General features: G+C 52.8%; 1 protein-coding gene across 2 annotated transcripts in view; it reads left to right on the forward strand.

The window, feature by feature from the left end:
- The window catches only part of Chrdl2 (chordin-like 2), a 31,968-nt gene that overhangs the window by 6,161 nt on the left and 3,332 nt on the right, over window positions 1-22,475 (forward strand). The window contains exons 2-10 of one of the 2 annotated variants that reach the window (XM_005379912.2): window positions 5,660-5,772; window positions 10,081-10,174; window positions 12,470-12,612; window positions 14,822-14,915; window positions 16,591-16,646; window positions 18,613-18,781; window positions 19,661-19,855; window positions 20,161-20,334; window positions 21,149-21,203. In XM_005379912.2, the coding sequence (XP_005379969.1) occupies window positions 5,660-5,772; window positions 10,081-10,174; window positions 12,470-12,612; window positions 14,822-14,915; window positions 16,591-16,646; window positions 18,613-18,781; window positions 19,661-19,855; window positions 20,161-20,334; window positions 21,149-21,203 (1,093 nt within the window). The remainder of the gene's footprint in view (window positions 1-5,659; window positions 5,773-10,080; window positions 10,175-12,469; window positions 12,613-14,821; window positions 14,916-16,590; window positions 16,647-18,612; window positions 18,782-19,660; window positions 19,856-20,160; window positions 20,335-21,148; window positions 21,204-22,475) is intronic. The other variant, XM_005379913.2, reaches the window with a different exon arrangement.

Consider the following 22,475-nt stretch of genomic DNA (forward strand, 5'->3'; position numbering starts at 1 on the left):
GAGGAGAGGAGAGGAGAGGAGAGGAGAGGAGAAGGAAAGGAAGAAAGAAAGACAAAGAGAAAGAACAGAAGATGATAGGTAAGGAACGTTGTGAGCTATTGAAATAGATGCTTCTTTGAGGAAGAGGAGCTAGCACCCATCAGACCATCTCCCAGCGCCCCGAGTGAAGCATGTTCACTCCCGACTGTGATTTTGTAGGGGAAGCCACCCTCCCTAAACACTAAGGCCCAGCCCTGAAGATCTTGTGGTCTCACTCTCATAGCATTTATCAGTTACAGTTGCCTGTCTTTTTCATTAGGCTGTGAGCTCCTCTGGAGCAAGGACACTATCTTCTTAAATCACGTGCCAGGTCTATGGATGTGTATATAGTTTGGTACAAAGCTCAATAAATGAGTGAATAACAGGAAGTAAAATAACTAACAATAATACTGTTTACTGCCTATTGTGCCACATACCCCACGTTTTCCTGTAGATTTTTTTCTGAACCCTGCCCAGAAGTTGACACCACTGTGGTCACCTTGCTTACATCTGTTCATTTTCATGCTGTCCAAGGTGGCAGGCTGGCTTGCAGCTGTCCTCAAAGGAGGTGGCTCTGGGCCACCTTGACATCACATTCACCTGTTTGTTCATGCGCCAGACCGCCATCCCATCCTTGACTGCCGCTTTACCCTCTCTATCCATCTCCTATCTGATTGGTCCCACTGCCTACCCACTGTGCCTATGAAGTGTTGCTCAGATCTGCACTTTTGCCCTTTAATATTGCTTCCTTTTGGGTTAAGCCCTAAGAGTAGGTGCCGCACTACCTCAAACAGGATGACCATACAGCTCTCCCTGTCCTCTGCCTGTAGGTTTGCCCACCACAGTGAGCAGTCCCAAATGCAGTCCTGATCTCATACTCCCGCCTCCCTAGATTAAGGTTTTCCCTTGCTTTTTCTTTGCCCTTGTTACTCTCTAGGCCCTTGGAGAGCCTTGGCCTTTTTCTCCAGGCAGATCTCTTGCCTCTCATGCCCCAGACTTGCCATTTCTGCCTATTTCCCGAGCCACTGTCATTTCTGCATCCCAGCCCGAGATCTGTGTGGGCCCATGTGGTATTAAGGGAGACCAGCCTGGCTTGTTAGTGGGTCTAGAAGAAAGCAGAGAACTGCAGGAATAGCACTGGTGTGGCAGTGAGGCCTGGGAGATTTAACTCCAGTGAGTACTGTGATGTGCGTGCATTTAATCGGTGCCTGGGGCTGCTACATAGAACTCGGGGAGTAAAAGAAATACTGTGAGAAACACGCAGAGAGGAAGTTTAGGGTCAGTGCCCAGATTGGGGTTTTGCCTGTCTGTTTTTACCCACTGTTTAAGTGATTATCTAACGTGTACTCAACTAGGTATACATGATATGTTAAAAACATACAGTGAATATTTAAATTTTCAAAGTTATTGCAGTAAAAGTCACATTGCCATTAATTTCCCTCAGAATATTCCCCCTTGAGGCAAACACACTTATCTCATCATTCTAGCTACTTTTTCTTTTAGAGACAGGGTCTCACTATGTAGTTCAGGCTTGCTTTGAACTCACTGTGTAGCCCAGGCTGGCCTTGAACTCACAGTAATCCTCCTGTCTCAGTCTCCTGAGAGCTGGGATTATAGGTGTGCACCACCATGCCCACCTTCTGGCTACTTTCTGAACCCTGTCTGAAAGTTCTCTTTTCTTGAAGTTCTTTAGTCACACTATAGTGACTGCCTTGATGTCCTGAGTAGATGTTAAAAGTTTACCTTTTTAAATCTTCCCCTTTTTTACTTTGGGGAAGAACCAGAAGTTTTGTGATGCCTGATCTAGTAAATAAGGTTGATAAGGACACACCGTAATGCTTTTTACAAGCCTGCCTCTCTGTTGGATGGCATGCTGCAGGCACATTCACCATATTTTTTATCGCACCTGATAAAGACACTCACAGAGAACTTCCAGAACTGCTTCAGAAAGTAGAAAAACAATGGGATAAGTGTGCTCAAAGAGAGGGGTAGTTATTTTGAGTGGAATTAATGTCAATGTGCCTGTTACTGTAATCAACTTTATGTAAACATTCAAGGTGTATTTCTACATTATCTGATTTAATTCTGCAACAACCATGAGAGGGAGACATTATTATTGGTCCCATTTAACAGATATGAAAACAATCCTGGAAGGGTTACATAGCTTGTCTAAAATCAGGCTGCCAATAAGAGCTAAATTTGTGATTTACCCAGGCCTATCTGACTCTAAAAGGTCTTAGAGAGAAGACCTGCTTGGCCCCTGAGTTGGGGAGAAAGACGTACACACAGGTTGGGGGCTGGCATGAAAAATGGTGGTGGGTGAGAGAGGGAGCAGGGCCAGGCCCAGGGCAGGAGTGAAAGGCCACAGAGGACAAAGGGTGTGCCTGGAAAAGGAGGAGATGTTAGAAACAAACTTTGCCTCTTTCACGGTGTCACTCAGAATTGGCCCCCATGACTCCTGGAACCCCACTCTAATCTACTTGGAGCCCCTGAGAGCTTGGGATAGATGAGACCATTAACATATCCAAGAATAATGAGTCTTGGAATGATCAGATCTTAGACCCACAGTATCGTAGAATTCCAGAAAGTTGGGGTTCTGATGAAATGCAGGCTCACAGAAACAGGGAATTTTCAAATCTTCAGTCTTTGAAACCTAGAACACTGGAATGTCAGGATCTGAAATCCAGATTCATAAACTACACAAAAGCCCTAAGGTCCCAGTCCTCCCCCATACCCTTATTTTGCAGATGGGAAACTGAGGCTGAGAGGACATCTCACAATGAATGTGCAGCTTAAGGAGTGAGAGCTCCTTCTCCTGGCCACATACAAGGCCCAGCTGGGGCTGCTGCCAGAGCCGCAGGAACAGAGGTGGCCGCACGCCCAGCTGGTCCTCCTTCCACTGGGTTTTGGCATGGCCCTGGGCACTCACCTCCCTAGAGGAAGAGACAGCTCCAGGCATAGCCACCCCTCCTTGGGCTTCTCACCTTGAAGGGTGTGGTGGGTTGGGGACTGTGGCCACAGGAGGCCTCCTGCCAGGCCCCCCACATTCTCAGCCTCTGCCAGGCCTATTGGTGGGGGAGGGGCCTCCTCCCTCAGGCATTGGCGGAGACACTTTGGTCTTCAAATTCTGAGCAGAAGGGGAGGTAAAGGGATGCCAACTGGCAGGGAAACTAGCTTTAGGGCCGCCCCAAGGAAGGTAGGACAGGGTTTCTTCAGCAACTGGCTGACCTAAGGTGGCCACAGTGTTGAAATCACCCCCACCCTTGTGGGGGGAGGGGACTAAGGAAGAAAGACATTATTCACTCCTTGGAGAGTTGGGTTGGCTGGACCAGTCCCCCAGCTGGGCCTGTGTTCCACCCTCTGCCAGTAGAGGCTGAGAGATAAACACAGCTCATTTGATACGGGCCAGCCAGGCTTTGCTGGCTCACTGGGGCAAGGATCTGCTGTCTGGTCGCTCCCTCCACTGTTGAGGCCTGAGAAGCTGGTAGGGAGGAAACTGAGCTGTGTGTTCCTAAGGGCCTCACGGCCTGTGGAATCACAAACTGACAGCCTAGGACAGTGACCCCAAAGCCTTATCCCGGGAGGTTCAAAAGGGTCAAACAGGAGCAATGTGAGGAACTAGGAGAGACTGGTTTCAATTTCTTATAAAGAAAAGTTCCTCAGGGTTAGGAATGGCCTAGAGCTCCTGTTCCCTAGAAGGGTGAGCCAGGAGCTGTGGTCCAGCCCACTCAGGCACTTAGTTGGGAATACAGGCGTTATGTGTGAGTCCCCAGCCCACCCAACAGGGTACCGCTGGCAGTACCCTGCCATTCTGTGAGCCCAAAAGTCTAACAGAAGGTGATTCACAAAGCATGAGAGCCCATGTTTCCAAGAAAGTGGGAAAGCGGAGGCATGAAAGTCAACTTTTAGAATCAAAACCAGTAAGAATCTAGGAGGGAGAAAAAAAGCAGAAAGTGAGGGATGGTGACCAGTAAAACAGAGAGAGAAGGAAGTTGAGGCTTTAGGCTTGGAGGTTGGGTTAAAAACTGTAAGTGATGAAGTGAGCCCAAAGGAGCTCTTCTTTGAAGCCTGGAGCGCTGGGCTCAAGTCAGTAGCTGGGTGGCATTAGGCAAGTCACTTAGAGTCTATGAACTTTGTTCTCTTATCTAGCTTTCTCATAAAAGGCAAAACTGCTGCAGGGTGGATATTACCATTTAGTCCAGATTTCAAGCTATGGCAGTTTTCACGACATTCAATCATGTCTGCTGGGTGGTATCTTTGAGATTGTTATCATAATTATATAACAGGCGCATTCCAACTAAGTATCAAGAACTGGGCTTGGTAAACACTCTGCAAGCACTATCCCATTTCCCTCTCAAAACAACATTTAGATCATTAAGTAACTTATATAGAAAGTTCAGGCTGATTCTTTTCTCCAGATTGCAATCTTATTTGATCTGACAAAGCTCTGCTGGCACTTAGCTTGTGCTGCATCTCCTCATCCCTCCCCAAAAGAGCTCAGGTAGTGGAGAGCCTGCCCATTGGAAAGATAGCATCCTTTCTGGGACCCTGCTCCCTGGTACCTGTGTGGAGAATTGTTGGCAGGGATAAGGCAAGAGGCAGAGGGGTGGACAGAGCCTGCAGTACTGGACAGGAGGAGGCCTGCCTCAGGGCTGGGATTGGGAGCAGGTAAGAGGTGAGGGGAGGGTTGCCTTGTTTAGGACAGATGAAAGAGAGCTGGAGGTTTGAGGAGAGCAGAACTGTAGGAGAGACAGCGAAGCCACCCAGTGCCCTACAACTCTAGTATTTTGGCTATTTTTAGAAGCATTTGCCTACATATTAACAACCAATATGCAGATTATTAAGAAGGCAATTGATGTCCCAAGCACATCTCAGAGCAGTAGCAAAGATGATGTTTAGGGCTATGGAGAGGTCAGTTTCCTAACCACCTTTCCATCGTGGTAAGTCATGATATAAGGAAATAGTTTGGTATAAAAGCTGGAAAGCTGCTATGAGTTGTTTTATTCAAAAGGTGGGTCACAGGGCCCACAGAGGCTCTGTATGTGCATATGTGTGTGCATGTGGGTGTGCATGCTGTGTGTGTGCTTGTGTGTGCATGTTGTGTTGTGGGGAGGAGGATAGAGAAGGGAAAGAAAGTCATGATGATGTTAAAATAAATAAATAAGCAAATGGGACAAAAGAAAAGAAGCAAGTGTGGTTATGAGGGTACCGGGAGCACTAGACTGAGAGAAGACAGACTGCCCTCTCTGCTTGGTGACTAACTTGCTGTGTGGCCTTAGCAAAGTAATTTATGCTCACTGACCCCCATAATATCCATCTAATCATAATAGCTGACATTCACACCGCAACAAAGTCCATAAAGCATTGTACTGCTTGAGCCCCTGCTGCCCTGTGGATAATGTTAAGGCTCGGAGAGGGGCCCAACCACACAGCAAGTGTGTGGTCAAGTCAAGATTTAAAATCAGACATTTTTGTGCTCTGACTCGGAGAGCATATCTGGTGGATACTCTGTTGTCTGAATAGAAGAGACCATTTGAAGGATGGTCCAGATGATGTACTTCCTAGAGCCAGAAATGAGGAAGGATGCAGCAGATTTGGGGCTAGCACCTCCTGGGACTAACAGCATGTGTTGGTTTGCCAGGCCCAGACCTGTTCTGCCTTTTCCACGAGAAGAGATACTCTCCGGGTGAGAGCTGGCATCCTTACTTGGAGCCACAAGGCGTGATGTATTGCCTGCGCTGTACCTGCTCTGAGGTAGGTTGCTCTGGCCACCAAGCCATCTGCAGCAGGTGTGTCTGGTAGACCTACAGAGAAATCACCTGGGAAGGTGGGATGACAGCATGCACCCAGAAGTCAGGGGCACCTGGAGCGAGGCCCCCTCCAATTGTGCTGTCACAGATAGCTGAGGGGCTTGGGGCAAGTTCCCTCACTTCCAAGTCCTCAGTAGTAGGAGTACATGGTCCCCGTATGCCTCCTGGGGATAAGTCATACAGCAGGTCAGTGGCTGGACTGGTTTGAGGCCCTGGACCTTCCACCTCTCATCCCAGCCTTCTCAGCTCGCACTGGTGGCAGCTTCCCTGCCTCCCAGACAGCCCAAGAGGAGCCTTCTGACCTTCCCTCCTGTTCCTTCCTGCCTATGTATGATTCCCTCTACCTGAGTCCCCACTGTCCTCAGGAGATGCTCCCCCAGCTTCACTGGCCCACATCTTTGCTCTTCAAGGTTTTCACCAAATGAGCAAATGACCTTCACCTAGGTATAGTTTCTGCTTGTGGGCACCCCTGTAACTTTCTCTGTCCCTTTCTCCTGGTCACTATTGACAGTTATGTGCATCAGTCAGTGACCAGCCCTCCTGACTGAGTGTCTGAGGACAAGTCTTTCTGGGCTTTCAATCCATTCTGCACAGTGGGAGCCACCCTGCATGTCCCCAGCTCCTTTTGTCTGGGTGCTGGTGCTTGGTGGGAGGGGGTGCTAGCTGTCAGTTGGAGCTGGCTCCTGACTGAGTGCCTGAGGACAAGTCTTTCTGGGCTTTCACTCATGCCCAAGGTAATGCCCTGCCAGAGGTTGAACCAACTGGGGCAGAGACCATATCTTTGTTTTCACTTCTGTCTCCTGCCACCTCAGACCAACTGCATTTGTCAGCTTTCCGTCACTATAACAAAACACCTGAGATAAACAACTTATAAAGAGAAAAGGTGTATTCCGGTTCACACTTTTGGAGGTTCTACTTCATGATCAAATGGCCCTGTTACTTCGGGCCTATGGTGAGGCACACATCACAGCAAAACAGACAGGAAGAGATCAGAGTCCTTCAACTCCCTTCAAGGGCATGACCTTAGTGACCTAAGACTTCTCACAAGGCCCTACCTCCTGAAGGTCCACAGAACCTCCCAGTAGCACCAATCAGGGGACCAAGCCACATAGACCTTTAGGGGGCCTTCAACATCCAAACTACAGTACCCACCCAGCACTTCAGAGAGCTTTTACAATTAATCCAGTGGAATAAATGAGACCTATGGGGCCAGAATTCTCAGGTGAGGTGTGAGGTTGAGTGGGAGAAGGAGTCTCTGAGGAGGCTTGAAAAACCCTTGGCTTTAGCCCAGTCACAGTGGGAGCCACCCTGCATGTCCCCAGCTCCTTTTGTCTGGGTGCTGGTGCTTGGTGGGAGGGGGTGCTAGCTGTCAGTTGGAGCTGGCTCCTCCTGCATGTCTCTTTCCCTTTCAGACTGAGAGAGGAAGGCAGAGGCCTCTCGTACAGACCTTTGGGGTAGGGGCAGAGAAGAGCTCCTGAGACGGCCAGGGGCGGGGCAGGAGGGACAGTGGGGATCGCTCCTCCCAGAGTCTCTCCCTCTGATTCCCAAGGCTTCTACCAGGTTGGCCTCAGGTAGAACCTGACACAGACAGGCACACTGCCCTCCCCCTGCCCCCGTAACTGCCTCCCCTTGAGTTTCCTTAGCACATCTGAGGCCAATCAGCCATTTCCAAAAGAACTTTATGAAGCATAGCCAGAGAACAAAAAGGAAACCATAACAGAAAATTCCAGACATATCATGGAGTCCAGTTGACCAAGTCCAAGTTTCACAATATTGGAGCTAATTCATTTCTCCTTGCCTGGAGTTCTCTCTCTCTCTCACACACACACACACACACACACACCCCACACACACCCTACACACACATAGAGTTTGCTTAGACCAAAACACTGAAATTCACTCAAGTCCACCCCTCTCCATTGTCGCTGCCCCAACCTCAGCCATCTTTGCCTCTTTCCTGGGCTCAAGCCTCCTGAGAGGCCTCCCTTGTCCCCGCCTCAAAATCCATTCTGCACAGCAAGGAATGGCTGGTTCTGATCATGTCATTCTACACTTAAAATCGTCCAATAGGTTTTTTTCTCTGTGGAATCCACCTGCCTCATGCCCCGGCTTCAGTCCGTACTTGGTCTCTGAGCTGTAGCCTTGCCGGCATCCTGGGGGTGCTTCCAACATGTGAAACACTCCTGCTCCCTCCCTCCTCCCGAATGTCCCCCAGGCCCTCTCACAAATGCTCCCTCTTGTCTCCCAGTCCCTCACATGAAAGTCACCTCCTCAGGAGGCTTCCCTTGCAGCTGTTTCTAAAATAGTTAACCCTGTTAACCCAGTCATTATTCTGCCTTATCCTTGCCACAGATTCAACACCTGAAACTGTCTTGTTCCTCCTTGCTTACTGTTTTCTGGTCTATCTCCTGCCACCACCATGCAAGGGCAGTGGAGCTGAAAGCTTGCCAGTGTCGCCCACTGCTGCACTTGGAGGGCTGAGAAGGGGGCTCGGCAGACACAGTGTGTGCAGTGAGGGCGTGGGCCCCAGCAACAGTATTTACCCTGTTGTAAGCCTGGAAACAATTCGCCTCTGGGGCTGTCTTGTCTCGCTTCTCTAGTACCTACTCTAAGGTTGTGGTTAAGAAGACAAAGGAGATAATTATGCATCTTTCATATAAAAGCCCTGCCTTGCAGCCACTCAATACCTGTTGGCTGGGACCCTCCTGACAGGTTCCCTTTGGCCACAGTGACTTCACCAGGTGCCTCGTGCCTTGCTGGCCCTTTCTCTCCCAGCCTGTCTCTACCTGATTCCCAGCTGTGAGCTGCAGGTCATCTACAACCTGTGGCTCCTCCAAGGCCAGCGTCAAGAGATTCTAACTCTCCTGGTGACATAGTCTGCAGTCCCCCTAGTTTCTCATCTGAGGGCCTCAGTATACCCCTTAATGCTGGTGTGGCTGTCACGTGTGCTACGCCTCTGGAAGGCGACTGTTACAGCTCAGGCCAGTGCCGTGGACTCCCGGAGGCCCCTTAGCGCCAATTAGACCTCGTGGTGATCTCTGGCCATCTTGGGCAGCAGGGAGCCCCAAGAGGCTGGGGCCAGTCTGGGGCCTCCCGTGGGGCAAAAGTGCTGTCAGGACCTCTGCTGAGCAGAGGGCAGCGGGAAGGAGTGGGGGAAAGAGGCTGGCAACATTCTGTACCAACTTCACACCTGTGAACAAAGCTGAGTCCACTCACCTAAGAGAAGTCATCTATGCCTCCTCTCCTTGCTGTCGTCCTGCATCACTCGCTCATTCACTCATTTGCACCTTAGCAGGCCCTAACGTGGAGCGAGGGCCTGTGCTGGCCACCCCTTTGGTTGGCTGGGTGAGACAGATGTACATGGCTCGTCACCATGCAATGCTATGAGGCTGTAACAAGGGGAAGAGCAAGGTGTGATTAGGCAGAGCGGGGCCTGGACACTGCCCGGAGAGCTGGGAAGACCTCCCAAAGGGGTGGTGGCCTCTCTCCCTGTTTCTGTTCATCTCTCTATGCGTGTTTCTTGGTCCAGTTCTCTTATTTGCTGTACTTGAGAAAGAGGCAGAACTCTGGGCCCTTCCTTCTCTGGTGCCAACTCCAAATGCTGTGTTCAGAGTTACCGGGACCTCCCGGAGATTTAGAGCATGGGAATCACAAAGCCCTGAGCCTTCTCCACAGCAGGTTTGCAGCCTTCTCCCCCTCCTGGTCACCTGCTCTCATGTGTTACATTCCTCCCTTGCCCACAGGCTCAGGCTCAGAGTCAAAAGAACAAAGCCCTAGAGTTGTGATAACACAGTCAGGGCTGGGTGTGGTGGCACTCGCCTGAGGCAGGAGGATCACTGTGAGTTTGAGGCCATACTGCGCTACATAGTGAGTTCAAAGTCAGCCTGAACTGCAAAGCGAGACCCCGTCTCAACCCCACCCTACCCCCAATAATAGCACAGTCAAAGCTTTGAGATCAATGTCAAAATGACTCAAGGCTTTTACTTGTATTTCTCCTACACCTTGAAGGGGCACAACATCTGAGCAAATCCATGACCAGGGCCCTTCTCTGGGTGGGGGGATGCAGACGAGTGGACCGCGTGGGGCAGTCCCCCTTTGTGGGCAGGGAAGGGACTGAGCTTACTTGAATTTATTGTTTTTAACCCCAATCACAGACATAAAACAAGAGTTCTGCAGTTGGGGTGGAGTTGGGAACGGACCTGCGCAGGTGGGAGGCAGTGGTTCCTTGGGCTGACCCTTGTGTCCCCTTCAGACTGCCCACGTGAACTGTTATCAGCTCCGCTGCCCACCTGTCCACTGCCCCCAGCCCGTACTGGAGCCGCAGCAGTGCTGTCCCAGGTGTGTGGGTAAGTAGTCCCGCCCTCCGCTGTGCCGACCTCCCTGCTGCCCATCGGCCCTTATCTCACCCAGACACAGGTCCCTGGCTGAGTAAAGCCCCTGAGAGGAGCGGTGCAGCCTCCACACAACAGAGGTGATGAGACACAGGCATGCTCAGGGCAGGAACACCCTGGGTCGCCGAGTGGGGCTCGGGTACCAATGCACTTCTCACGGTCAGTTGGGAGGGAGAAAATAAATGATAGACTGGGTCTTGCTTGGCACGGTGACTGGCATACCTGGGCTTCAGTCTGTCTGGCAGCCTGGAAGTGGGGGCTCACATTCCAGGAAAGGTGAGTGATCCTGCTTTGGGAGGTCCTTGCATTTATCTATTTTCTGTTGCTGTAACAAAATACCTGGGTACTTCTAAAAAAAAGAAGATTACTTAGCTCACAGTTTTGGAGGCTGAAGGTCCAAGATCTGGTTGCCCTTCTGATGGGGCCCCGTCTGTCAGGGTCACAACGTGGCAGAGAAATGGAGAGGGAACTGGCTGTGTGCAGAAGGAGGTAGAGCATGCTTTATACTGACTCATGGGAATGCACTGGGGTCCCGTGAGGACTACATTGCTCCCCTCCAAGGGCAATGCCCCCCGTGATCTAATCAACTTCCTCTAGGCCCCGTCTCTCACAGGTCATTCCACCTCCCAAGGCCACCACACGGGAGACCGAGGTTCCAACACATGGACCTCTGCACACACTCAAGCAGCATCCAAACCACAGCCATCCTGTAGGGGAGACAGTGATTACCACCCCAGGGCTGGGGATGGCAGAGGAATGAATCCATTGTACTCTGAGGTTCCTCCTGGTGCTGAAATTTGAGGACACTATGTGTCCTAATGCTAGATGCCTATAATTCCATGACTTTAGGATACTAAGAGCCTGTGGGGATGGAGCTTTAGGTAGTAAAGGGAAGAGAGAGAAAAAGCGGCCTGAGAAGAAACTGTCATAGCCAAGTGGCCTGTGAGGGGCAGCCAGAGCCAAGACCAACTTGAGGGGTGGGAGAATGGAGGTTCAGAGCATAAAGATGAGGGGGAGGAAAGGACTTCAGATTTTTGCCTTAGCTCTGGCTCTGGCGTTCGGCCCTCCTGGGGAGGAGGAACCCATTTACTAGGTGGGATCTGACCATGGGTCATAAAGATTCCTGGCTCTGGGTTCCCTGGGAGAGCAGAGGCCTCCAGCCTCGTCCTACCCAGAGACAAGCATCGTGCCTTCACGTCCAGTGCTGACTCCAGTCCTTACCTCTCCGGGCTGACTTCAGGGTTCCGCACGCCTCGGCCCAGTGCTCTTCACCCTCCAATGCTCTTTCCTACCCCCCAATCTCTGCCCTTTCGCCAGCTCAGCTGTACTTGTTCTTAAAGACTGTGTGGCCATCAGCCCTTTCAGGAAGGCTTCCCTGATCTCCTCTCCTCTGCCAAGTCAGGGCTCCTCCTCTGCCACCCCAGCTTCTGTGCTCCCGTGTGCCTTACCTTAGCATACCGCAGTGCCACTGTTTGCAGCTTGTCTCTCCACTCAAGTCAGCTGTGAGCTTCTTGATGGCAGGGGCTGAGCTTGGTCATCACTCCATTCCCCATGCCTAGCAGAGGCCCTGCTCCTGCGAAGGCTCTGAGCAAAGGTGCCTTGAATGAATGGTGGGTTTTCTCGGGACTGGGGGCTGCCCCTTCAACCAGCAGGATGGGGGCTGAGTCACGAACAGGTGGGGGCCCTGGTGGCGCGTGAATGGCAACAGTTCACACCACCAGGCACAGAGACAATGGAGGTCAGCTGACTCCCGGGGACTGTAACTCCACGGCTGTTTCTGCCTTGGCGCCTAGAACGGTGCCTGGCGTTGGGAAGTGCTCCGTGAGTGTTTACAGACCTCAGTGGAGCTGAAGCTTCTGGCTTCTCCTTCTTGCTTTGGTCAGGGCCATCTCAGATACCAAGGGGCTGCAAGGCTGTGGTGGAGACTGTGGGAGGGAGGGCCATGGTCAGATGTAGGTACTAGCAGGACGTCTTGGTTAGATGATGTGGGGAATGGCTGGGAAAGCCAAGGTGGAGCTCAGTTTAAATGCCAAGAAGAGATAAAATGCATAATTTTTAGAAAGGTGGTCTATTTACATCTGGCAAAGATTTCAGATGCACACAAAACCTCATTTTGGGGCTGGGGATATAGCTCAGTGGCACAAGCGCCTGCCTGGCAAGCATGAGGTCCAGAGTTTGATTCCCGGTACCAAACAAAACAAATAAAAAAATCCCCTTTTTCTTTTTCCTCCTGTCCCTCCGCACCTACAGAACCTCACACCCCTTCTGGGCTCCGGGCCCCCCCCAAGTCCTGCCAGCACAACGGGACCATGTACCAACATGGAGAGATCTTCAGTGTCCGTGAGCTGTTCCCTGCCCGCCTGCCCAACCAGTGTGTCCTCTGCAGCTGCACAGTAAGAGCTTTTGCTGTCCCTGCAGCCCAGGCCAATGTCCCAGCTTGCAAAGAGCACAGCAGTGTGGATGCAGGGGGGGGGGGGTCCCCTGCTCACAGCAAAGCAGAATGAAGGATGGGGCTGGGGAGCAGGAAGGGCATTCTGGAGTTTGGGATGCCCTGCCCCTAGCTGCATCGGTGACCTTCCTCTGGGTCCTTCCTCTGACCTTCCTCCACACTCTCCCAAGGTCCCTGTTACAGCTCTGGTTACCTGCCACAGTCGATGGCCTGTTCCGTTTCTTGTTTCTCCCGGTGGACTCCTTGCAAGGAAAGAACATTGCTTGGGGTGGGGGACCTGCGGATTGAACCCAGGGCCTTGGGCATGCTAGGGAAGTGCTCGACAACTGAACCACACAGCCCCAGCCCCAGCCCCAGAACATACCCATTTGGTTTGTTTTCTCTGCTACTTTCAGCCCAGGGCTTGATATACAGAAGAGCCCTGTAGTAATTGCAGAATAAAGGCGTGAATGATCATTGTCAGTCCTGGGGCGCAGAGATGAGGCCAGATGGTAGCAATGAAATGTAACCTGAAGTTACTTGAACTCCTCCTGCCTGTGGTCAGGGTTGGGCCTGAGGAAATGCAGGGCTGACTGCGTTGTTAGCCGGGCACAGAGACTGAAGCCAAGCAGGATCTGATCAGGTCTGCGGTGGCTCTCGGCACATTATTCTTACCTCAGCTGCGGATGGGCAGGAGAAACCTCTGCCTTCCCGGTCTCCTCACCAGGTGGTCGTCAGACTTCTCCGGCCTTAGTTCCACTTAGTCCATGAGGGAGTCTGACTAGGTTTTTCTAATGTCTTCTCTACACGAGGTGTTGGAGACCTACATTTGAGGTCCAGCTCTGCTCTGACTCCCTGTGTGGCCTTGGGCCTGCTGCCCATCTCTTCAGAGAGAGGACCCCAGTGATCTGAGGCTGGATCTTAAAGTATCTGGGCTCCAAACAACCTACAAATACTGAGGAGTGCCTGTTCCTCAGCCTAGCTAGAGGTTTCTTTTCGCAGGGCCTGGGACTCTCCCAGTGGTCTAGTGTGCTGTACCCCTAGGCTCATGGAAATGCCCGTTTATTATAGCATCCCAGCTGCTCTAGGAGAAGGATATCACTACTGCTGTTCCTCAGATGAGGAAACTGAGGCTCAGGGCAGTTAAGTGACTCACCTAAGGCCATGTAGCTAGTAAGTGGCAGAGCCAGAATGCAGACCCAAGGCTATGCAACCCCAGAAGCCCATGTCCTTTCTCTGTATCGTGCTGCGCACGTGAAGCGGGGGTTAGGAGGGAGCTGAGGGGAGAGGCAGAGATGATGCTGGTGGCCTGGGAAGAACATGCTAGTAATTCCTTTGTCCATTCTCCCTGGATACTTAGGTTCCCCTTCTCTTCTTCTCATCCCTGTTTATGGGGCTGATTGACTCCTGGCCTCCTCTGAGGGTCACATTCTGACTCTTGGGAAGAACTAGGAAGAGGACTCAGGGTCACACCGCTTCCCCCACAAACACTGCCCCTTTCGACAGTTTTCACAACCATCCTCTCAGCTGGTCTTTGCAACTGGATGGGTGTGTGTGTCCCCATTTCACAGAGGTGAAAACTGAGGCCCAGAGAGGTCTTTATCAAAGTCATCTGGCCTCCTGACTCCCAGAAGGCTCTTTGGTTGCCTTCTTGCCTTTCAAGACTGGGTTCTGAAGTTGGAGGCCCAGGGCTTTCCTTAAGAGGAAGATAAGCACAGGTGTCACCTATTGGGTCCCCCGCATGTCCTCCACACTCCACCCTGCACCCAGCCCCTGTTCCAGGCCAGGGGAGAAGGACACTGATTTCAGTGGGAAAAACCTAAGGGCTGGGCTCTGCCTTGGCTGTCTGACTTGATGCCACAGCCCTCCACACACACGCTGGGGTTCCCTTCATTTGGAAGGTGGGGAGGAGCCCCTCACAGGCTACGGTGGGAGACTGGGGAAGACAGGGTACAAAAAGCTGCAGAAACTGAAAAATGAATCTCTTCGGGGCTGGGAGCAGGAGTGAGGAGGGTGCAGGGACGAACCTGAGCTGGCTGGGCCTTGCCCCCGACCTCAGGTTGTGCCCCTCCAGACCTTGAGGCCATTTGCTCACAAGGAAGGGGGCTCCTTGACCCCTGAAGGCTGGTCCTCATCAGAGCTCACGTCCAGCCCCTGTTTGCTCTGTCTGTCAGGAGGGACAGATCTACTGTGGCCTCATGACCTGCCCTGAACCCGGCTGCCCCGCGCCCTTCCCGCTGCCTGACTCCTGCTGCCAGGCCTGCAAAGGTGAGCCTGTCCCTAAATCCGACAGTGTCGCCGGCCCCCGGCCCCACGGACTAGCCGTGGACTCTGTGAGCCAGGAGTAGCCTCGAGGGGCACCCAGCATGTGACAGACCGTTCCTTCCCCAGGACGATGGTGGCTTGCCCTGGACTCCCCTGGGAAGTAGAGCCCATAGCAGAGGCTGATGGGACACTGTTGTTCCTACTGTAGTTCTGGGAAGCAGGCACGAGGGACAGGGCAGGAAGGCAGGGAAGGGGAGATAAGCAACCCAGGAATGTGTCTGGGAGCAGGCCTCTGCTTGCTGAGCCAGTGTGACCCTGGGCTCTGAGTGGTCTTCTCCTTAGAAAAGTCGAGCGGTAGTAGAGGAAGAGGTGAGAATCTACCCAACCATTCACCTGCTCCTATAGGTAAAAGCTCACCCCAGGGGTGCGAATTCCTGACATTCCCATGTCCTGCATGTTGCTCTGGGTGCCTTGTAGCCCAGGAGCGCCGGGTGGGAGTGGAGCGGGTTAAGAAGTGGGGCTAGGGGGCACAAGCAGGAGGTAGGGGAGTGAGGAGAGATACTGCCAGATCAGCATGGAGGGAAGGAATTGGCTGCAGTGGAAGAGGCCCTGCTTCAGGGCCTGCGATGAGGGGACGCGGTCCCGACCGTCAGACAGGCAGAGAGGAGCAAGAGCAGCAGGTGAGGGGCTAACAAGCCGGGGTCGAGTCTCCCTGCCTTCCTCAGGGCACAGCAGGGCCCAGAACACTTCTGTTAGCCACAATCAGGTGGAATCTCTGGATGAAATGGAGAGGCCAGCACATGGCTAGTGAATTGTAGGCTAGGCTTGGGCAGAGAGAAGTGGTCACACCATTTCCTGTGTACTGGGGCGGCCAAGGAAAGCTTCCCGGAGGAGGCAGCATTCAGGTAGGGGGGTGCTGCCCAGGGGCATGTGTCCCCGGATGTTGGCATTCTGGAAAACATGCTGGACAGGCATGAGGTGACTCCAATATAGGCCTGGTTCTTGCAGCTAACTCCACAAAGTCCTTGCCCTCCCTGGGCACCTGCTGGACATACACTGAAAGTTCAGCTGCAGAGATTTCCAACAGCCTGAGCCCAAAGTTCTGGGTCTTTGAAGCAGGAATGTTCAGAGGGAGCCTGGCTGCAGCGAGGCAAGGGCTAGCATGAGAGAGCCCCACTCAGGGCTTTGCGAGGCTGCAAGACTCCGAAGGGCTAGGTGCGCCGGTTCCCAGGGAATGGTGGCTGGGAGAGTCCTAAGGTGACCAACCGCAGGCGCAGAGGGGCCGGGGGTAGGGCCCTGGGAGTGCGTGCTGAAAACCAAGGCCCCGTGACTTCAAGTGTAGATGGGAGTGACTGTCCGGGAGACTACGACTAAACTGGCTGCAGGCATGGCATTCTGGGATCTTGGGCCTCCCAGGATGGGCACTCAGGGACGGCCCAGTGTCCCAGAGGTGACAAACATCAAACACGGTGATCTGGCCCAGCCAAGCAGTTCAGTCCTAATGGTGACCGGAGGTCAGTGCAGGGAAACTGAGGGTGCAACCCTGTTGTGGGGGAAGGAGAGGCTGCGGTGAGAAGGGGTAAGTGCCCCTGGGGCAGGCGAGGTTTGGGGAAGGGCAGAGCTTACAGGCGGAGGCTGAGGAGGCTGAGGCTGACCCAGCTTCTGTTTGAGTTTCCAGACGGGGCAAGTGAGAAGTCAGCTGAAGAGGACCCCACACAGTCACAGGGGGGCGCGGTGAGTACACAGCTCTCCCCTAGGGAGGGCAGGGGAAGCTGCATCCAGGGCCAAGATGTGCCTGACTCTGAAGTGGGCAATACCAGTTATTGTCCTCATGTCTTTTGTCCCCTGGGCCGGCTACACAGTCCAGCCCCCTTCCTGGCAGAGAACAGGTTGCCACACAGGGTGGGAGCCGGCACCAAGCCTCCTCTTCTCTCTTGGAAATCTCGCTGACAGTGCTGCGTCCAGAGCCTCTGTCTGTCCTCAGCGCAGGCTGCATGCAGGACCAGCCCTCCTGAGGGAGGCGCCTCTGGCTTGGGTCAGGCTTCCCCACCCGGTTCCCGGGGCACTGGTGTTTGTCTGGGGTCTGCCTTTCGGTTCCTCACTCTAGCTTGGCCCCTTTGGATCTTGTCTAAAGTTCGGCTCTCTCTGGTCTGAGAGGAAGGAGTTGGGACAATGAGCCACACACAAACTCAAGTCCGCGTCAGTCCTCATGTCCACGATGTAGACCACTGCACCTGCTGTCTTTGTGTCCTGAGCACAGCGGGATCCCCAGGGTGCGAGCTCAGGATCTCTGCTCTGCCAGCTTGTCCCCCTTCTCCAGGCTGGGCCTCCTCAGGTGGGGCCTGTGCCACGGGACCTGAGCCATCCCTTCCTTTCCAGCCACACTTTCGGCTTAGTCCCGGGCCCTGAGCAGCTGCTCACTGACTTCCGGATGACCTGGACAAGTCACCATTTGGGGGTTGGCTTCTCCGAATCCTTCCTGCCTCAGTTCTGCTCAACAGGCTTGTCCTCAGAACTTCCTGTGTGCCTGGGCCTGTGCTGGGGCCTCGGACACCTTCTACTTTGGAAGCTTTTGTGGGCTCAGTCTCTGACTCAGAGACTGTACGGGGCAGGACCGGGCTGGAGAAGAAGTGATGTAAATCGCTTGCCCCAGCAAAGGAGGTGATAGACTTTGCTCCCTGCCACCAACCCTTGCTCCTCTCCCATGGCCGAGGGCTGACCAGTGCCGAAACAATCTCTCGCCCTGTAAGCTGCCTTCACTACCCACCCTTTACTGTCCCTGCAGCCCTCCCAAGACCTGGAGAAGCAGGGTCTTGGGGCCTTGATTTCAGGCGTTCAGAAATGGTCCCTGAGCTCCAAAAACCCGTTGTCTCTGGATGGGGCCCGATCTTAGTGGCATTCTGGAGCCTATTGGGACCCTCAGAGGCCCATCCCGTTGTCCCATCACCTAGCTTCCTGAGACAGAATTCTCCAGCTCACATCCACGCCACAGGATCCCTTTCTTTCTTTCTTTCTTTCTTTCTTTCTTTCTTTCTTTCTTTCTTTCTTTCTTTCTACTCTTCCTTCCTCCCTCCCTCCCTTCCTTCCTTCCTTCTTTCCTCCATCCCTCTCTCCCTCCCTCCCTATCTCTCTCTCTTTCTCTCTCTCTCTCTCCCTTTCTTTTGGCAGTAGTGGGGATTGGACCCAGGGTCTTCACATTGAGCTACAATCCCCAGCCCTTTTTTTATCTTTTACATTTTGGGATAGGGTCCTGCTAAATTGCCAAGCTGCCCAGGCTGGGCTTGAATTTGCAGTCCTCCTGCCTTCTCCTCCCAGAGTGCTGAGATCACAGGTGTGCACCACCACAGCTGGCTATTCTGTTTCTTATTAACTGCTTCACATCCTTGGTCAGTTGTGTCTCCCAGGGCAAGACCTCAGCACCCTCCACCCACCCCAGACTCAAGGACCTGGTCTGACAAGGGCTGAGAAAGGGTTGGTCAACTGGATTTCTGATCACTATCTTTTTAGAGTTTTCAAAGATCCTCATCTGAGAGTGTCTCAGACCCCAGCTAGATCTTTCTGTCTAGGGTTTATGCCCCGTCTTCACTGGCGCGTCTGCGGGTGCCCACTCTCAGGCCTCCTGCTGCAGCCTGGCTCATGTCTCCTCCGCCAGCAGTGGCCTGTTGCTCTCAGTGACCTGCATCTTCCCTGCCATTTGCAGAGCCGTTCCCAGGACCCGTGTTCCAGTGAAGGCGGGAGAAAGAGAGCCCCAGGCCCCCTGGCCCCCACTGGCTCCAGCTCGCCTCTGGGTTTTATCCCTCGCCACTTCCGACCAAAGGGGGCAGGCAGCACAATTGTCAAGATTGTCCTGAAGGATACACATAACAAAGGTGGGGACCGAACCCTCCTCCAACCTGTTGATGAGGAAGGGGGACTCCAACTGCTCCTACCTCCCGCACCCTCCCCCTACTATTCTGGTTCCCAGTCTCAACTTAGCTGTGTGCTTGTAATGCATAGAATGTCAAAATGAACTAATGCTTGAAGGCCTTCGAGTGTAACGCCTGTTTGACAGACAGGGACCCCAAGGTGCAGAGTACCCAGTGAGTGACCAAACAAGTTCTGGAACTGTACAACAGTATTTTTTGAGCCTCTCTCTTATCTTTAATGGGAAATGGAGGAGAAATAAGAGAGAGATGAAAAATGGTCTCTGCCATCCAGGGGCGCTTAGACCAGCAGGGGAGACAGACACATGATGAATTATTTTAACATAAGGCGATGCTGAGATGAAGGAGGGAGCAGAAAAGGAGCTGCAGGGGCCAGTGGGGATGAAGTGAGGTGGCTGTGGCTGCAGAAGGGGAAGACAGGAGCTTCTCTGCAGGGCTCCCTAACCAATGGGGAGGGGAAGCCACGGGGCTACCGAATCCTAGTCTATTGGACAGATGGCACACTGAGGCAGAGAGGAGGAAGGAGACCTGCTTTCACAGGCAGGTCATGACAGAAGTCGATCTCAGGTCTTCTACTGCCAGGCCAGCACTCTTCTTGCCCCACCAAAAGATCCCCCAAGGCCAGGAAGGGCTCTCCATCTTTAACAAGTCCTTCTTGGTGCTCTCAGCCCTGGATGCTGAGATGGAGGGTGTCGGGGCCAGAAGACAGGTTTTATGTTGTGGCTTGCACTTTGCAGGCAGTGTGACTGGCCCAGATTGGGTGAAGGGGGCTCCCCAAGGGACCCCTGCCCACTGACTCCTCCCTTCCTGCCCTCCTCGCCCCAGCCTGTGTGTACAGGGGAAAGACATACTCCCACGGGGAAGTGTGGCATCCAGTGTTCCCCTCCTTTGGCCCCCTCCCCTGCATCCGGTGCACCTGTCAGGACGGCCGCCAGTACTGCCAGCACATGACCTGCCCCACTGAGTATCCCTGCCGTCACCCGGAGAGAGCGGCCGGGAAGTGCTGCAAGATTTGCCCAGGTACAAGGAGGTGCTGGGGAAGGGAGGATACTGGCCAGAGTGAGTCCTAGATCCCTCTCACTGGGGCCACTTAGAATATCTCAGAGGAGGAGGCGCATGCACTCAGCGGCAGGGGCTACAGCTGCTAGAAGCACAGGAGTGGACTTCAATAGATCTGTCTGACGTTAAAGTAACAGACTCAGACATAGATGTAAAATCAAATAATGTTCTGGACTCCATGAAATCATAGAGCTTAGAACATCAAAACTTCAAGGAAGTCACTTCAAGAAAGAGTCAATGCTTTATGAGCTCCTTGTCTTTCCCAGAGGACAGGGCAGATCCTGGCCACAGTGAGATCAGTTCCACCAGGTGTCCCAAGGCACCGAGCCGCGTCCTCATCCACACGTCGGTATCCCCAAGCCCAGACAGCCTGCATCGCTTCGCCCTGGAGCATGAGGCCTCAGACCAGGTGGAGATCTACCTCTGGAAACTGGTAAAAGGTGAGTGACCCACTCCTGGCTGGGTGTGCCTCTGACCTGTTCCTCTTTCTGTCCTCCAGACTCCACAGGGGACTTAGGAACATTTTGTTTGCCACCTGCCTCTGGCTGCCCTTTCCGGGTGTAAGAATCCCTGATTTTAAGAGTCCCTGATTCTGCCTGCGATTCTCTGACAGTTCTGATAAGCTCACACACTGAGACGCTTGGCCTTGAAGTGCTCCCTCTCCTGGGCAGAAGGGGTTATTACACCTTGCAAGGAGCCACTCTAAGGAATCCATAGCTAATGGTAGATTCTGCCAGTGCATATGGGAGAGCTTTGCAACTAAGAGACCCTCACAGCATCCCCAGAGCAGGAGGTTTTGAGGCTGGTTGCACTCGGCCTCTTCTTAGTGGTGGATCCTATCACTCTACGGTAAGTTGACTTCAGAATATATTTCTCATTCTGTGAGAAAACACTCTATTTACCAGGCTGCCCGAATCACCAAGTAAAGGTCAAGAGGCATTTTCTTGATAATTTGCTGAGTCTTAGGCTCTTCTTATAAAACATAAACTCCCTGGGTAGAGTGAAACAGTAGGCCATGCTCTAAACTAAACTCTTTAAATGAAAATTGGTGACAAGGTTACTTTCCTCCACTGAGGATGGGCTTGGGGGAGTGGGGGTGGAAAGAGGAAGAAGGAATGACAACAAGAATGATGACAATGATAATAACGACCAATGTGCTTAGCACTTTAGAGTTTCCAAAGTGCTTCCACATTCACTATTTTATTTGATCCTCGATGATCCTGAGAGTTAGGCATTATTATCCCCATTTTACAGATGAGGAAACTGAGACTCAGAGAGGTGAAGTACCTGGCCCAAGGCCACACAGCCAGTAAGTTGAAGACGGGTGCTAGAGCCTATGTCTTGGTCATATGCGGCTCTTTTCCTGCTCTACTCTGCCCCCTGTTGTAGAAGGAATGGACGAAGAAAGTGGAACTGTTCAGCCTGCAGAAGAGAAGACTCAGGGGGCCAGGACTGCTGGCTTCATGGCTGTAAAGAGCTGCCCCAGGCAGAGGGAACAGCCACATTCTCAGTGACTGCAATGGTCAGACCACAAGCAGGGGCTTTGGAATCTGGCTGACCTGGGTTCAAATCCTACCTCTGCCACTTTGAATCCTGGCTCTGCTCTTTCTTAGCTCTGTGATCTTAGGCAACCTCTTGACCTCTCTGGGCCTCAGTTTTCTTTTCTGTTAATTGGGCAAAGATGGGCTTTGGAGGATTAAGTGATGGCATAGGGCCCGCCCCTGACCTACAGTAGCTGTTGAGAATGTCAGCATCCTGCTCCCACTACACGAGCTGGTTAGGATTGCAGAGAGGCAGGTTTCCGCTCAGTGAAAGGAGCACTCTCTCTCACACTTAGCGCCTTCCTTTAGTGGAAAGAAAGGAGCAGCCTCCACTTATGGAAAGGGTGCAGCGGGCCTGGGTGAGGTGGCTGCCGCGGAGTGGGAGTTAGATTCAGTAAGACTTGCCATGGTTTTGAGCTTTGAGAGTTTACTGATTCTGGCTGCATGTGGGCCTCCCCACAACCCTGCACCGTGCCCCAGCAGGTGCTGGGGCCCCAGAAAGTCCCACGCCCCAGCCTCTGTGCCTAGCCTAATGACCTGGGTGCAGCAGGAACTGACTGGGAAGCGAGCTGCTCACGGAAAGCTTTGTAGAGGACGGGCCTCCACCACTTAGGGAGGTGCAAGGGATTTGGAGCGGTAAGAGGGTGCTCTGCAGGCAGGACGGCAGCGACAGGGAGGGCGCTCACGCTTATGTGCCCGTGCTGTGCTCAGTACATACATTGTTACTCATTTAACCCTCATAAGGAACCGAAGAGGTTCGTACTCAGACCCCCTTTGGCAGATAAGAAAACAGTCTGAGAGGTCAAATGACTTTCTCAAAGGCACTATTTATTTATTTTGGTACCGGGACTCAGGACCTTGCACTCACCGGGAAGGCACTGTGCCACTGAGCTGTATCACCAGCTCAAAGGCACAATTTAAACAGTAAAGGAAGGATTCAAACCAGATCTAACAGTCCCCAGTGCCACTTCCCCAGGGATGACCTTGTGCTTTTAGGAGGTGCCTGAAGAAACCCAAGGAGTCCCAAGATGTGACAGAGT

The sequence above is a fragment of the Chinchilla lanigera genome, unplaced genomic scaffold (genome assembly GCF_000276665.1).
Source record: "Chinchilla lanigera isolate Chin_1 unplaced genomic scaffold, ChiLan1.0 scaffold00013, whole genome shotgun sequence".
Classification (NCBI taxonomy): Eukaryota; Metazoa; Chordata; class Mammalia; order Rodentia; family Chinchillidae; genus Chinchilla; species Chinchilla lanigera.